This window comes from Cyanistes caeruleus, chromosome 25, assembly GCF_971803275.1.
Source record: "Cyanistes caeruleus chromosome 25, bCyaCae1.hap1.1, whole genome shotgun sequence".
NCBI classification, from domain to species: Eukaryota; Metazoa; Chordata; class Aves; order Passeriformes; family Paridae; genus Cyanistes; species Cyanistes caeruleus.
The window spans coordinates 2,162,386-2,176,975 of record NC_141725.1 but is presented as its reverse complement, the minus strand read 5'-3'; the positions used below and the strand labels follow the sequence as shown (position 1 = coordinate 2,176,975).

Sequence of the window (14,590 nt, the reverse complement as noted above, 5' to 3'; positions counted from 1 at the left end):
CGACCCTGCTCCCCACAGCCAGCGGCGGCCCGCGGGGACAGAGGGACGTGACCCCCCGCTCTGCCCGTGACCTGTGCGGGCTTTGGGGGCTCGGGGGGCCCCCACTCCCCTGCCACCAGCGTCCTGAACACCGAGCCGGACTGTCCTTGTCCCGGTGCAGGGGGGTCCCCAAAAGTGTCCCTGTCTTTGGGTGTCCAGGGCCGTCCCCATCCCTGTGCCCAAGTGAAGGGGGGGAGGAAATTGAGGTGCCTGGGGGGTGCCGTTGCCCCCTAAAACGGTGCAGGGGGGTCTGAGGGATGCGGGGGGGGGGGGGTGCCCTCCTTTGTGGGTGCGATTTGAGGGGGACTGGGGATGTCCCTGTGCCGGGGTGCAGCACAGGGGGGTGCCAGGTGTGGGGGCGCAGGGACCCTTCCGAGGAGTGTCCCCAGCCTCCCCCACACCACAGAAGGGTGCCGGGGGGGTCCCGGTGCAGCGAGGGGGGTACCCGAGGGTGGGTGCTCGGGGAGGAGTGTTTGGGGTGTCCCCTTAGGGTTGCTGTTTCTCCAGTGAATGTCCGGGGGGTTCTTTGTGTCTCCAGGAGGAATTGGGATGTCCGGGGGGGCTGTTTGCGTGTCCGGGGGGGTGTTCGTGTCCCCGGTGCTGCACGGGGGGGTGTTTGTGTCCGGTGGCGGGGGGGGGGTGCACTGGTGGAGGTGTTTCTGTCCCCGGTGTGCGCCCGGGGCTCTGGGGTGTCCCGGGGGGGTGTCTGTGTCCTCGGGGGGTGTCCCCGGGGGGAGAGCGTTTGTGTCCCGGTGGGTGCCCGGGGAGGGGTGTTTGTGTCCCCGGGGGTGTCCGGGGGGTATCTGTGACCCTCGGCGGGGGTGTCTGTATGCCGGAGGTGTCCGGCTGTGTCCCCGGGGGTGTCCGGGGGGGTATCTGTGACCCTCGGCGGGGGTGTCTGTATGCCGGAGGTGTCCGGCTGTGTCCCCGGGGGTGTCCGGGGGGGTATCTGTGACCCTCGGCGGGGGTGTCTGTATGCCGGAGGTGTCCGGCTGTGTCCCCGGGGGTGTCCGGGGGGGTATCTGTGACCCTCGGCGGGGGTGTCTGTATGCCGGAGGTGTCCGGCTGTGTCCCCGGCGGGGTGTCCCCGTCCCGGGGCGCGGCGGGGGGGTGTCCGCGGAGCCGGGGGCGGGGCGGGGCGGAGCCGTGGCCGTCCCTATAAAGGCGGCGGGGGCGGGGGCGGCGCGTCCCCCCCCGGCGGCGGCGGAGCGGCGCGGAGCGGAGCGGGCGGCGGTGCGGGCTGCGGTACCACCAGCAGCGGCGGCTCTGCGGGGCCGCGCCGGTGAGCGCCGGGCCGGGGGGCTCGGGGGCGGAACCGGGCAGGATCCGGGGGGCCCGAAACATCCTGACCCCCCCCCCCTCCCGCCCCCTCCTCTCCCCGCAGGTCTCGGCCACCCCCCGGACTCCCCTCCGGCTCTGCCCGTCCCTCCGCCTCCCTTCCCCCCCATCCCCCTTTTTTTTTTATTTTGCCGCCCCCCCTCATTTCTCCCAGCAACGCCGCCCCCCGCACCCCCCTGCAGCAAGATGGTGCAGAAGAAATCAGAGATCCCGGGATTCCACCGCTCCTTCAAGGTAAGGGGCTGCTCCTCTCCCCCACGGGGGTGCTCGGGGGGGCTCCGGGACCGGGCCGCCGGCAGGGCCGGGGTGCGCCCATAGCGCTGCATCCTCTGCCCGGGAGCGGAGGGGGCCCGGCCGCTTCCTGCCCCACCCCCTATACCCCCCTCCCCCCCCAAACTGAGGAGCTCTGGGGGTGCTGCCCCCCAAAGCGAGCAGGGGGACCCCCCTGTCCCCCCCTCCCTGAGGACGCGGTGCTCCCGGGAGTTGGGTCCGCGTCTCCTCCACCCTCCCTCGGGTGGACGCTGAGATGCTGCAGCTCCCACGGGGATCCCCCGCGGGTGGGGTGGCTGCGCTTTCCCCCCCGCCCAGTTGCACCCCCGCGTCCTGCTCGGGCAGCGATGGGGGGTGGGCTCAGGGCTCCCCAGGCCCGGCCCGGTGGGACCGTGAGAGGGTCGATCTCGCATCGCCGCCCACCCCGGGATGCCCTGGGCACCCCCAACCCGGGCCCGTCACCCCCCCTGTTCCCCTGCCACTGTCACCTCAGGGTGTGCGGGGGTCCCTGTGGTCCCGCTCCATTCGGTTCCCTCCCCCCGAGCCGCTTCCTGGCTGTAGGTTGGGGGGGTCCTTTGTTCGGTTTTGCTCCAGCTCCGGGGTGCGGGGGGGTCCCCCCAACCCGCCCCCTCTCTGCAGTGACCCCCGCTCCTGCTCGGGTAGCATCCGGCCGGGGTTTGTGTCCCCCCGCGGTGGCTGGGGATGGAGGCGGGGGGGACACCTCGGCTGTGCTGATGGAGCCCTTGCGCAGCCTCCCATCCCCCAGACCTTTGTGTGGCAGAGCTGCGGCAGCTGGCAGGGCCCCCTGCCCCCCTATTGCCCCCCCAGTGCCCCCCCCCGTACTTCCCCTGCCCTCCCGTACAGCCCGTACCTCTCCCGGAGGCCTCGTCCCCCCGTCCCCCCCATCCTGCCGGGGCTCTCCCGGGGGGCAGCAGCTGGGGGCGAGGCTGCGCTCCCCAAATCCAGGTTTTGAGGGGGAGGAAAGCTGGCAAAATGCAGCACAGGAGAGTTTTAGCCCCGGATATCCAAAGTGGTGCTTGTGGGGGGGGGTGGGGGGGTGTGCTCCTGCTGTGAGCCTCCCCCCGCTCTGGCCGGGGACCCCCGGGCTGCAGTAAACAGCCGCCTTCTGGGTGTTTCTGGCGGTGGCCGGGGTTGGCCGTGCTGGTGCTGGCAGCCGGCCCGGGCACCGGGCGGGTTTGGGAACGCCGCTGGGGCTGCCACCTCCACCCAAACAGATTTCATAATCCTGGGGAGGACGAGGCCCTTTTGCCCCAGCACTGCCCCCTGTCCCATGGATGGCTCAGGGGAGCAGGAAGCAGAGGGTCCCCATGTCCCCTCGGGTGTCACTGGGGTTCAGCGTGGGGGAAGGAGTGGGTCCCATGCCCTCCATGGATCCCGGGGTGCAGGAGGCTTTGGAGTGAGGTCTGATCCTGCCGGGTCAGGGGTGTCCCACAGCTCGGTGGACACAATGTCCACTGGAGCAGGGCAGAGTGGGCTCCAGCCACTGTGACCTTGCAGGGAGCTGGGAGGACATTGACAGGTGGCTCTGGGGCCTGTCTTGCCCTCTGGCTTCTCTTCCTCCCCCTCCTACCTCACTGTGGTTCAGGTTTGGGTGGAGATTTGGGGTTGGGCTGGTGTGGGTGGCTGCGGTCCCTCTCATCATCCCCCATGTGCTGGCCTGGGGCTGGCTGGAGGAGCGACCCTACAGCACTGTCCCCATCAGGAGACGTGGTCAAAACCTTCCTCCTCATCCTCTGGCTCTCCCTGGAGCTCTGCTGTGTCCCACCATGAGCTGGTGTCCTGCACCATGGGGCAGTGAGCAGAATGTGTCCCAGCAGCTGGAGCATGCAGGGCTGATGTCTGTGCTGGGCACAGGGTGGCAGCCGGTGGTGGCTGATCCAGCAGCTGCCACCTCACTCCTGCTCTTGACTCCCACAGGGGCAAAACCCTTTTGACCTGGAGTTCGACCAGTCCAACCACCTGGAGCCCGTCTTCAACTTCGAGTGCCCGCCCCGTCCCGGTGAGTCTTGGGTGCCTTCTCATGGGGCTCCTCCCAACCTTCCCCTGGGAATTTGGCCCTGAAGGCTTTGGGGGCTCCCCTGGCAGTGCTGGGGGAGCTGTGGGTGGACAGGGATGGTTGACACCACTGGCTTTGCTCTGGCACAGACATGCCTTCAAGTCAACCCATCGACATCCCTGATGCCAAGAAAAGAAACAAGAAGAAGAAGCGCTGCAGAGCCACCGACAGCTTCTCTGGCAGGTTCGAAGGTGAGCAGGGCTGCTCAGGGACCCCGGGGGTTCCCCTTGGCCTGGGACAGGGCTGGGCCCTCCTGGTGTCCCCAGGCTCGGTGCAGTGGGGCTGGCAGCTCAGGTGACCTCTCCCCTGCCAGATGTTTACCAGCTGCAGGAGGAGGTGCTGGGAGAAGGGGCCCACGCCAGAGTCCAGTCCTGCGTGAACCTCATCACCAACAAGGAGTATGCGGTGAAGGTAAAGCTCCACTGCTGGGGCTGCAGACCCACCCCCCTCCCACCCCCGCTTCAGTTTCCATTTCTGCCCTCCACATCTGGGGCTCTCCCAGCTCCCAGAACATCCCCACTGGCCCAGGACTGCGGCTTTATGGGCTGGAGGGAAGGGAGAGGGACAGGGATGTGGCAAGGCTGGGCTGTGATGGTGGCACATAAACATCTGCCACCACCCAGCTCGGGGTCCTCAGTGACCCCCCTCTTAGCCACGCTCCTCTCTCTGTCAATGAGGGCATGCCAGAGATTAAATTAACCCTGGGGCTGTGCCTGGGGCCTTGGGACAGGCAGGGGCACGTGGTGCTGGCTGAGTGGTCACCTCCTGCTTACTCCAGGGAGGTCTCATGTGGGTGCTGGAGGGTGTTGGGGTGGTGGGGTGGACCTGCCTTTGGGGTCAGGGATGGTGGTCCCGTGGCCCTGCACCCCACAGACTCTGAGCCATGGCATGGGGGCTCCGGGATGGACCCTGTATCAAAATGCAGCCAAATGCCAGGGGAGCTTTACCTCTCCCATCGCTCTGCAGGGACCTTTGGGTGCCCCAGAGGGGAAGCTGAGGCAGCAGGGAGGGCTGTGGTGGTGGGGTGCTCTGCGTGCCCCAAAGGGCAGTAAGAGCACCTATCTGCCCCCCCCGTGTGGGGTGTCCCCCTGTCCACCCTTGGCACGGCCGGCAAGCCCCGCTGTGCCAGCGCCCAGTGGGGCATAGGGCCCTTCGCTGCGCCGCTGCTCCGGCATCACGTGGAGCTCTGCTGGCCCCGGCCCCGGGAGGGAGCGGCTTGGCACCGCCGCTGCCGCTTGGCACCGGCACCGGGAACAGCCTGTTCTGCTGCCTGAGCCCCGCCGGGCTCCGCTCCCCGCCCGGCCCCGCGGGTCCCCGAGCGCCGGGGCAGGGGTGCCCTGGCAGCGCTGCCTGTCCTGAGCCTCCCCCTCTTCGCCTTCCAGATCATAGAGAAGCGCCTGGGACACATCCGGAGCAGGGTTTTCCGGGAGGTGGAGATGCTCTATCAGTGCCAGGGACACAGGTACGGCGGGGCAGCCGCTGCATCCCCCGCTGTGGGTGTGGAGAGGGGGCTGAGACCGCGCTGATACCCGCGACAGCCGAGGGCCACAGCCGGGCCACCCTCTGCCCCACGCTCCCTCCCCTTCCACAGGGGACGATCAGTGCTCGGCCATGACGACAGGGCCTCGGTGGCCAAGCTGGAGCAGAGCCGAGCCCGTGCTGCTGTGCGGGGCTGTGTGTGTGCGGGGCTGTGCGGGGCTGTGTGTGTGCAGGGGGCTGTGTGTGTGTGTGCGGGGGGCTGTGTGTGTGTGCGGGGCTGTGCGGGGCTGTGTGTGTGCAGGGGGCTGTGTGTGTGTGCGGGGCTGTGTGTGTGTGCGGGGCTGTGTGTGTGCGGGGCTGTGTGTGTGTGTGCGGGGCTGTGTTGGGCTGTGTGTGCGGGGCTGTGTGTGTGTGCAGGGGCTGTGTGTGTGTGCGGGGCTGTGTGTGTGTGCGGGGCTGTGTGTGTGTGCGGGGCTGTGTGTGTGTGCGGGGCTGTGTGTGTGTGCGGGGGGCTGTGTGTGCGGGGCTGTGTGTGTGTGCGGGGGGCTGTGTGTGTGTGCGGGGCTGTGTGTGTGTGCGGGGCTGTGTGTGTGTGCGGGGCTGTGTGTGTGTGTGCGGGGCTGTGTGTGTGTGTGCGGGGCTGTGTGTGTGTGCGGGGCTGTGTGTGTGTGCGGGGCTGTGTGTGTGTGCGGGGCTGTGTGTGTGCGGGGCTGTGTGTGTGTGCGGGGCTGTGTGTGTGTGTGCGGGGCTGTGTGTGTGTGCGGGGCTGTGTGTGTGCGGGGGGCTGTGTGTGTGCGGGGGGCTGTGTGTGTGCGGGGGGCTGTGTGTGTGCGGGGGGCTGTGTGTGTGTGCGGGGCTGTGTGTGTGTGCGGGGCTGTGTGTGTGTGCGGGGGGCTGTGTGTGTGCGGGGGGCTGTGTGTGTGCGGGGGGCTGTGTGTGTGTGTGTGCGGGGCTGTGTGTGTGTGCGGGGCTGTGTGTGTGTGCGGGGCTGTGTGTGTGTGCGGGGCTGTGTGTGTGTGCGGGGCTGTGTGTGTGCGGGGCTGTGTGTGTGCGGGGGGCTGTGTGTGTGTGTGCGGGGCTGTGTGTGTGTGTGCGGGGCTGTGTGTGTGTGCGGGGCTGTGTGTGCGGGGCTGTGCGGGGCTGTGTGTGTGTGTGCGGGGCTGTGTGTGTGTGTGCGGGGCTGTGTGTGTGTGCGGGGCTGTGTGTGTGTGCGGGGCTGTGTGTGTGTGTGCGGGGCTGTGTGTGTGTGTGCGGGGCTGTGTGTGTGTGCGGGGCTGTGTGTGTGTGCGGGGCTGTGTGTGTGTGCGGGGGGCTGTGTGTGTGTGCGGGGGGCTGTGTGTGTGTGCGGGGCTGTGCTGGGCTGTGTGTGCGGGGCTGTGTGTGTGTGCGGGGGGCTGTGTGTGTGTGCGGGGCTGTGTGTGTGTGCGGGGCTGTGTGTGTGTGTGCGGGGGGCTGTGTGTGTGTGCGGGGCTGTGTGTGTGTGCGGGGGGCTGTGTGTGTGTGCGGGGGGCTGTGTGTGTGTGCGGGGCTGTGTGTGTGTGTGCGGGGCTGTGTGTGTATGCGGGGCTGTGTGTGTGTGCGGGGCTGTGTGTGTGTGTGCGGGGCTGTGTGTGTGTGCGGGGCTGTGTGTGTGTGCGGGGCTGTGCGGGGGGCTGTGTGTGTGCGGGGGGCTGTGTGTGTGCGGGGCTGTGCTGGGCTGTGTGTGCGGGGCTGTGTGTGTGTGTGCGGGGCTGTGTGTGTGTGCGGGGGGCTGTGTGTGTGTGCGGGGGGCTGTGTGTGTGTGCGGGGGGCTGTGTGTGTGTGCGGGGCTGTGTGTGTGTGTGCGGGGCTGTGTGTGTGCGGGGCTGTGCTGGGCTGTGTGTGTGCGGGGGGTTGTGTGTGCTGGGGGCTGTGTGTGCGGGGGGCTGTGCTGGGCTGTGTGTGCGGGGGGCTGTCTGTGTGCGGGGCTGTGCTGGGCTGTGTGTGTGGGGCTGTGTGTGGGGCTGTGCGGGGCTGTGTGGGGCGGGTGAGAGAGCCAGGAGGGGCTGTGAGCAATTAGGGAGGAGCGGAGCCGGGCGCTGCGAGCCCCTCTCCCCCCTGGAATGCGGCCAGGGGGGCCCTGGCCGTGTGGTTTCAATCACTGCAAGCCCAGTTTTCCCATCCCGCGTCCCTCCCGGGGTCCTGTGCTGGATGGGGGTGTGGGGGGGACCCCAGGTGTTCTGGGGGGACGCTGGGCTGATGTTGTGGTCCCTGCAGAAACGTCCTGGAGCTGATTGAGTTCTTTGAGGAGGAGGAGAGGTTCTACCTGGTGTTTGAGAAGATGAGGGGAGGTGAGTGTGGCTCGGGGGCAGGGGGAGCTGGGGCACCAAGACCCCCACAAGCCCCAACTCTGCTCTCCCATGGCCACAGGCTCCATCCTGACCCACATCCACCGGAGACGCCACTTCAACGAGCTGGAGGCCAGCGTGGTGGTGCAGGATATCGCCAGCGCCCTGCACTTTCTGCACAACAAAGGTGAGCTGGGACACCCCAGGTGCCACTCGGGACACCCTGGGGTGTGCTGGGCTCTCCCGGGGGTGTCGCTGCCTCCCCCCATCCTCCTGCCCAGGGGACAGTGCCCATCCCAGCACACAGGGTCAGGCCTGGCTGCATCACAAGGCTTTTTGTGGTGAGATCCTGTTCTTCCAGTTTGGTTGGGATTCAGGGCCAGCAGCAAATTTTACCTTTTGCCAGGGTGCAGGCAGTGATTTGGGGTGGGGAGGGAGGGATGCCTGTGCCACCCCCAGACTTTTATAGCAGTCTTGTTAGGAGGGGGATTTTTACCCTCATTGGCTCTTTTGCTCCCAGGGATTGCACACAGGGATCTGAAACCAGAAAATATCCTGTGTGAGAGCCCGGACCAGGTGAGCAGGGAGCAGCCAGGGTGGGTGCAGGGTGTGCTGCCTGGGGGGGGTGGGATGGGGGGGTGGGCACAATGGGGTGTTTCCTGAGGTGGGGGGTGCAGGAGGGTCCTGCCAGGGACAGACACCACTCCCCCCCTCCATATGCCACAGCATAGTGTGGGGTAAAGCATGACAGGACCTGGCACTGAGCAGCTGTGGCCTGAAAACAGGGCTGTGGATGTCGGGGGAGTCACTGACCACTCCTTCCCCCCTCTCCCCAGATCTCCCCGGTGAAGATCTGCGACTTTGACCTGGGAAGCGGCATCAAACTGAACGGCGATTGCTCCCCCATCTCCACTCCGGAGCTGCTCACCCCGGTAAGCGTGCGAGGCCCCCACGTTGTGGGGGGTTCTGTCCCCGGGGACCCCCCCAGCTGCCCTGCAGGCTCCAGGCACAGGGCTATGCTCGGACACCCCCTGCTCGTCGCTGCTGTCGCTGATGCTGCGCGTTCCCCCCGCTGTGGCAGGCGAGATGCGGTTACATAAGGCGGGGGGGCCGGGGGCTGGCGCAGCGCCCGGGCTGCCGAGAGCCTTAGCAACAGCCCGAGAGCCGCGGCGGCTGCGCCGAGCCTGCCGGGGAGAACTGGGGCAGCACCGGCCCGGGGGCCGCCGTGGTTCCCCGCTCGTGGGCGAGGGGAGACGGGCCCGAGTGCAGGGTGGGCACCCCGAGAGCTCCCGGCTGTCCCCGTGTCGCACGGATCCCGTCTCTGGCAGAAAGCCCCGCTCCTCTTATCGCCAGCCGCAGGTGTCCCGAGCAGGGGATCGCCCCGCACCCCGCTATTTCTGGGGGTGCGGACGTGGCGGGGAGGGCAGAGCCGAGCCCGTGCGGGGCGGGGGCCGGAGCACCGCAGCCCCCTCCTTCCCCCACAGCCGCCCTCCTCCCGGGCCGGGATCCGAGTGCTGAGGTGTCCCGGGTTCCCCCGTTGTCGGCTCCATTCCCCGCGGGGCTGGGGGTGTTTCCTGCGGTGCCATGGGCTGCCGGCGCTGCAGAGGCCCCTCGGCAGGAGGCCTCTCTCGTTACGGGGCCATTATCTGCTGGCTGCAGCTCTTTCTCCGCTGGTCACGGGGCCTGTGTGGGCTGCGGGTCATGTGCTGGAAAGCCCCAGAGTCCCTGGAGCGATAGGGGAATGGGGCCGCTGGCTCTGCCTCTCCCCGCACCAGGGTTAACTCCTCCCGGCCCGGATCCTGCGCGGCCCGGCCCGGCCCGGCCCGGCCCGGGGGACGGGCACGGTCAGGCGGAGGAACCGGCACAGCGGGCTCGTCCCACCGTGTCCCGTGGCCGCTCCCAGGCGCTGGGGCTGCCCCGCTGAGCCGGTTGGGTGGAGGCGATGCTGTGGGTCCTGTGGGTCCGGCTGTCCTACGCCGTGGGGGTTGCACCCTTTAGGCTTTATGGGTTTTTTTTCCTTCACCTGTTGGGTGACCCCAGAGAGGCGGGTCTGCGGCATCCTCTGTCCGGGAGCAAACCCGGGGAGCAGCCGTGTCTGCACCTTCCCTTCAGAGGCGCAGCCCCAGAGACCTGGCAGGACCCTCCCAGTCCCCCCTGCCCCATCGGTGCCCACCCTCCGGGGCTCACCCCGCCTGTCCCCGCAGTGCGGCTCGGCCGAGTACATGGCCCCAGAGGTGGTGGAAGCCTTCAACGAGGAGGCCTCCATCTACGACAAGCGCTGTGACCTGTGGAGCCTGGGTGTCATCCTGTACATCATGCTGAGCGGGTACCCCCCCTTTGTGGGCCACTGCGGCTCCGACTGCGGCTGGGACCGGGGCGAGGCGTGCCACACCTGCCAGGTGCGTGGGGGACCCCAGCAGTGCCCAAACCCACCCCCAGTTTGCCTGCAGCACTCCTGGCTGAGCCCCTGTTATTTCTCCCCCTGCTCCAGAACATGCTCTTTGAGAGTATCCAGGAGGGGAAGTACGAGTTTCCTGACAAGGACTGGGCGCACATCTCGTTTGGAGCCAAAGACCTCATTTCCAAGCTGCTGGTGAGAGATGCCAAGAAGCGGCTCAGTGCAGCCCAGGTCCTGGAGCACCCCTGGGTGCAGGGGGTGAGTGTTGATGTCCCTTCCCTGCTCTGTGCTCCCAAAAGCCGGGGTGGGGAACACCTGCCTGCACAGTCCTGGCTCTGACTGGCTTCATTTTGTTGCAGTGTGCCCCGGATAACACCCTGCCAACCCCCATCATCCTGCAGAGGTGAGTGTGGGATGCCCCCTGAACGGTGACTCCGCTCCTCGGCAGTACTGTCCATTCCTTCTGCTTTCTGGGGGCACTGTCACGACTCTGTGTCTGGGCAGCCCTGCCACTTTGGGTTTGGGCCGTATTTTTGGTGTTTGGCATGGGCAGTATTGTGAGGAGGGACACCTGGATATTTGACCCTGACCTCCCTCCAGCCCCTCACACCCCCTCTGAGCCCATGCCTCCCCTGCAGGAACAGCAGTGCCAAAGAGCTCACCTCCTTTGCTGCTGAGGCCATCGCTGTCAACCGCCAGCTGACACGGCACGACGAGGACGAGGAGGAAGAGGCGGAGGAGGAAGCACGACCCATCATCATCAAAGCTACCTCACGGGCCATGCAGCTCTCCCCCCCCTCTGAGTCCAAGCTGGCCAAGCGGCGGCAGAAGAGCAGCCTGGCCAAGGCAGTGGCCTCTGGGCAGCACCTGGTGGCCCCGCTGGTCCTGGTGGCCGACCAAGCCTGAGCGGTGCCCCTCGCACCTGCTGTACCCCGTGTCCCCCCTTCTCCTCCTTTCTTTCTTCCCCTTTCCCCCCCAACCCCACTGTTTCTGGCTAGTGACAAGATCAGGACTCGTCCCTGTGGCTGGTTTCCAAGGTTTTGCTGATCTTGTAGGTCTGGGGGTGGGAGGGTTTGTTTAAGATCTTTTTTTTTAAAGGTATTAAATCAAGTGTGAGGTTGCTTCACCCAGGGCACACTCAAGGACATCTGACAGACACACGGACTTTTGTTTCCCGGCTCTTGGTTTCTCCTCTGACATTTTCCCCCCTCCCTGACACCAAAGGACTCTTTGTATCCGCGGCTGCTTTGACAATTTCAGCTCATTTCATACTGTGAACAAAAGACCCTCGGTCGCATTTTCAACAACGGGAGCTGCGTTTTAACCTCGTCCCTCCCCTCAGAGCTGCAGGTTTCTCTCTGGTATTGGGGCAGATCCCGCAAAACCCCCTTCCTTGGGGGTCTGGGAGGCACCTCCCAGGTGTGGGGAGGTGTGGGAAGCCTGTGCTGTGCTCGGGGGTGTCCCCAGCTCTGCTCCAGGGGGACACAGTGGGGACACAGTGTGCAGGGAACTGCTTGGGCTGGGGAGAGATGGTGCCAGCAAGGGAGCAGCGCCCAACCCACCCTCTCTCTTCAGCATCCTCCTTCCAGAATAAGCTATTCACCCCTTTTCTTTTTCTTTTTGCCCTTTTGGTTTTTTCCATTTCCTTTTTAATTACTGTTTGTTTTAAACTGCCAGCTGTGCTTCTCTACAGGGAATGGAGAAATGTCTTCCTTTCCTCCCACGCTCCGGCTGGTGGCTCCCTGGGGGATTCATGGGCATCCAGGGCTGTGCTCTCATGCCAGGTCAGGTGTTGCACCGTGGGTTTTGGAAGGGCTGGTGGCTGTGCCCTTGGGGAGGTGCAAGGGGATAAGGTGTTCAGGGTGGGTAGAGCAGCCAGAAACACTCTCTGGGAATTGTGTGCTCAGTGGAAAGCAAGGACCCCCATAAAGAGCATCAGGACCTGCTGCAGGACAGTGAGACCTGCCGTGCCTTCAGGCTGGTCCTGAGGCTGCTGTGGCAGGAGGGTCAGGGGGCACAGAGGGTGCCCAATGCCCCAGGGGTGCCAGTGGATGAGCAGCCAGGCTGGTGGTAGCACCAAAAGGCCAGGGCACAGAGGAGCAGCCTGGGGACAGCTCGGGATGTGGGGCTGGAAGGTTTGGGGTCAGGGCAGCAGGGTCTTGAGCGGTCAGCACTGGTGTGTGTGGTGGTGCACGTGCACTCCTGTTCACGTGTGTTCAGGCACGCATGGTGTCTTTTCCTTGGGGTTTGCTTTGGGGTGGGAAGGACTCGGGATGCGGAGCTGGGACAAGGCCCTTGGCTGGTTTCTGTGTCTGTGCTCGGGGCTGGACCGGCCTCCAGCAGCCCCCAGTGCCTCCAGATCCCCCGACACCCCTGCTCCCTACCACAGGCACTGCTTTGGCTTGTGCCACCAAGCTGTACCCGCTGCCAGCCCCCATCCTGCTGGGAGGGCAGCGCTCCCTTCACAGCCACCTCCTCTCCCCTCTGACTCAGTGCTTTGAGCTTTATATTTTGCAAAAGCAGCCTCGGCCCATCGTGTGCACAGGTGAGGGTTTGGGAGCTCTGAGCTGGGGAACAGACTTCCCTGGGTCTTCAGCTGAAGACAGTCGCTGTCTCTGGAAAAAAAAAAAAAAGAAAGTTCTCCTTTTATTTTAAGACTGCTGACAGCAATACTATGCAATATATGTTGTTTTTTGTTTCAGGGAGGTGTGTGTGAGTTATCATGGGAGATGATGATCTCGGGTGTTGATGGAGTTTAGGGCAGGGGCCATCTCCTCTCACCCTTCCCAGCCTTTCTGCTGACCCAGGGGGGCTGGAGAGGGTGACTCCATCCCCATCCCACCCCCCAAAACTGCCTCACACTTGCGATCTCCCTCTGCCCCGTGTGTCCCTGGTCCCACCATGCTGGGTGGGGAGGAGCAAGGCAGTGGTGAGGGCAGACCCTCCCCCCCTCCACAGGCACCGGGACACCCTGGAGAGGCCTCCTATAACAGAAAGAAAAAAAAAATCCATCTTGATTGTACATTGTTACTTTTTATAGCTTATTTTGTTTTATCAGTTGTAGATAATTCCTTGTTGTCTTATATTAAGAAATACTTGAATGATGTACAGTACAATGCGATGCCTTGAGCTGGTATTGTGAAGCTATCGTTGATGCTGCACGCTGCAGCCTTTTTTTAAAAAACAAAAAAAACATGGGAAGGGGATGGCAGGGGGATGTCTCCAAAATTTATCTGTCCCCCGTGCTGCTTTTGTTGGCAAACTGAGTTTCCCCTTTTTCCCCATGCATAAGAGCGATCTCTTTTATATCTATATATATATAAAGTACACCACACACTCTGGGGAAGGCCTGGGTGAGCCCTGCCTGTGTCCCGTGGGTGTCCTTGGCCGGGGATGTGCAGCCAGAAGATGCTGTGGGAGTTTGTGTGAGTTTGGAGGATGTGCTGGGAGCATCCGAGCTCAGCCCGGCCTTGGCGTCGCATTTTGGGTGGGGTTTGGTTTGGACCCGGCGCTCCTGGCGTGGTGTTTGGGGGTGACCCATGGCAGGGTCTGTGCATTGCTGGAGAGTCTTTAAATGCCTCTAGAGCCAGGGATCGACTGGAAAACCTCGTGGCAGCGCTGGGCACCCACAGACACCCTGGTGGGGCAGGGATGGCTGGGGACACCCTTGTGCCAGGGCCAGACAACCCCTCCCCGCCGCCAGCACCTCTCTCGGGGTGGTTTCCAGACAGATGCTCCCGTGGTCCAGCACCAGCGACCCCCTCTCACCAACACCCTTCTTCCTCCTCTTCTTTCCAAGCTTTCCCCCCATAGAGCATCTATCTTGGAAACCAATTTCAAAATTATTATTTTTTTTTTTAAGCTGGAAATGTTAAGTGTTTTTGCTTCCTCTCCTTTCCCCCCACCCTTCCTCCAGCCAACTAACTCGACTTAGAACTGGTTAGAAACGTTTACTGTGAAGCTAACTCTTCTTTTATCAAACCAGGAGAAACTTTCTCCACTTTACAATTGATGAAGACTGCCAAAGCTGGTTCAACAAGAGTCACGTTAACGCACTGTTGGTTTGTGCAACAGCAGCCTCTGCTTGGGGGCTGGCTGGGAAATAAAAATGAAAATATTAAAAAAAAAATAGACAAAAAAAAACAAAAACAAAAAAAAAAAGAAAGAAAAAAAACCACACAAAAAGAAGCACTTTACTGTATGTACCAGGTGACCTGATACAGCTGAATTGAAGTTTTCCTTTATAACAATTGTTGATGCCAGAATTTTGTATTCTGTTTTGTAAGAATTTAATAAAAATGCATTGAGACCTACATGGTGGGCAGGTGGCTGTGGCAGGTGGGGCAAGTTGTGGGGGGGATTGGGCAAGCTGGGGAGGTGGGTGGCTCTCCATCCATAATCCTTCCCAAATTTCACTTGTTCCTTCCCAGGAAGGAGGCTCCTTCAGGGAGCTGGGAGTGTGGCTGGGGTGGCAGGCCAGGAATAGGGGCTGGCAGTGGCTCAGCCCTGACTCACTTTTCCCAGCGGGATGGTGTGATCCTCTCAATCCCAATGGGAGCTGGAGGTCACAGGGCAGGGCTGGGCTCCCTGCCAGCTGCACCCAGTGGATTTGGGACTGCCCTGCCACCCCCAGAGACAACCCTGGCACATCCCCCCCCCGCCTCTCCTGGGGGCAGAGGGGGG

General features: G+C 64.0%; 1 protein-coding gene across 1 annotated transcript; it reads left to right on the top strand.

Moving 5' to 3' along the window:
- The first annotated feature begins 1,229 nt into the window (after positions 1-1,229).
- MKNK2 (MAPK interacting serine/threonine kinase 2) lies at positions 1,230-14,220 on the top strand. Its single transcript, XM_086862443.1, has 14 exons — positions 1,230-1,321; positions 1,424-1,611; positions 3,586-3,667; positions 3,814-3,915; positions 4,038-4,135; positions 5,107-5,186; positions 7,439-7,512; positions 7,592-7,696; positions 8,030-8,085; positions 8,346-8,441; positions 9,714-9,908; positions 10,001-10,165; positions 10,267-10,310; positions 10,546-14,220. The coding sequence occupies exons 2-14, from the start codon at positions 1,564-1,566 to the stop codon at positions 10,811-10,813; spliced, it is 1,413 nt and encodes a 470-aa protein (XP_086718569.1). The 5' UTR covers positions 1,230-1,321; positions 1,424-1,563; the 3' UTR covers positions 10,814-14,220.
- The last annotated feature ends 370 nt before the right edge of the window (positions 14,221-14,590 follow it).

Bases quoted from the DNA above. Each gene is read 5' to 3' on its own strand.
- MKNK2 (XM_086862443.1), top strand. From the start codon at position 1,564: ATGGTGCAGAAGAAATCAGAGATCCCGGGATTCCACCGCTCCTTCAAG. The intron at 9,909-10,000 runs GTGCGTGGGGGA...CCCCTGCTCCAG, and splicing joins AGGCGTGCCACACCTGCCAG to AACATGCTCTTTGAGAGTAT. The intron at 10,166-10,266 runs GTGAGTGTTGAT...ATTTTGTTGCAG, and splicing joins AGCACCCCTGGGTGCAGGGG to TGTGCCCCGGATAACACCCT.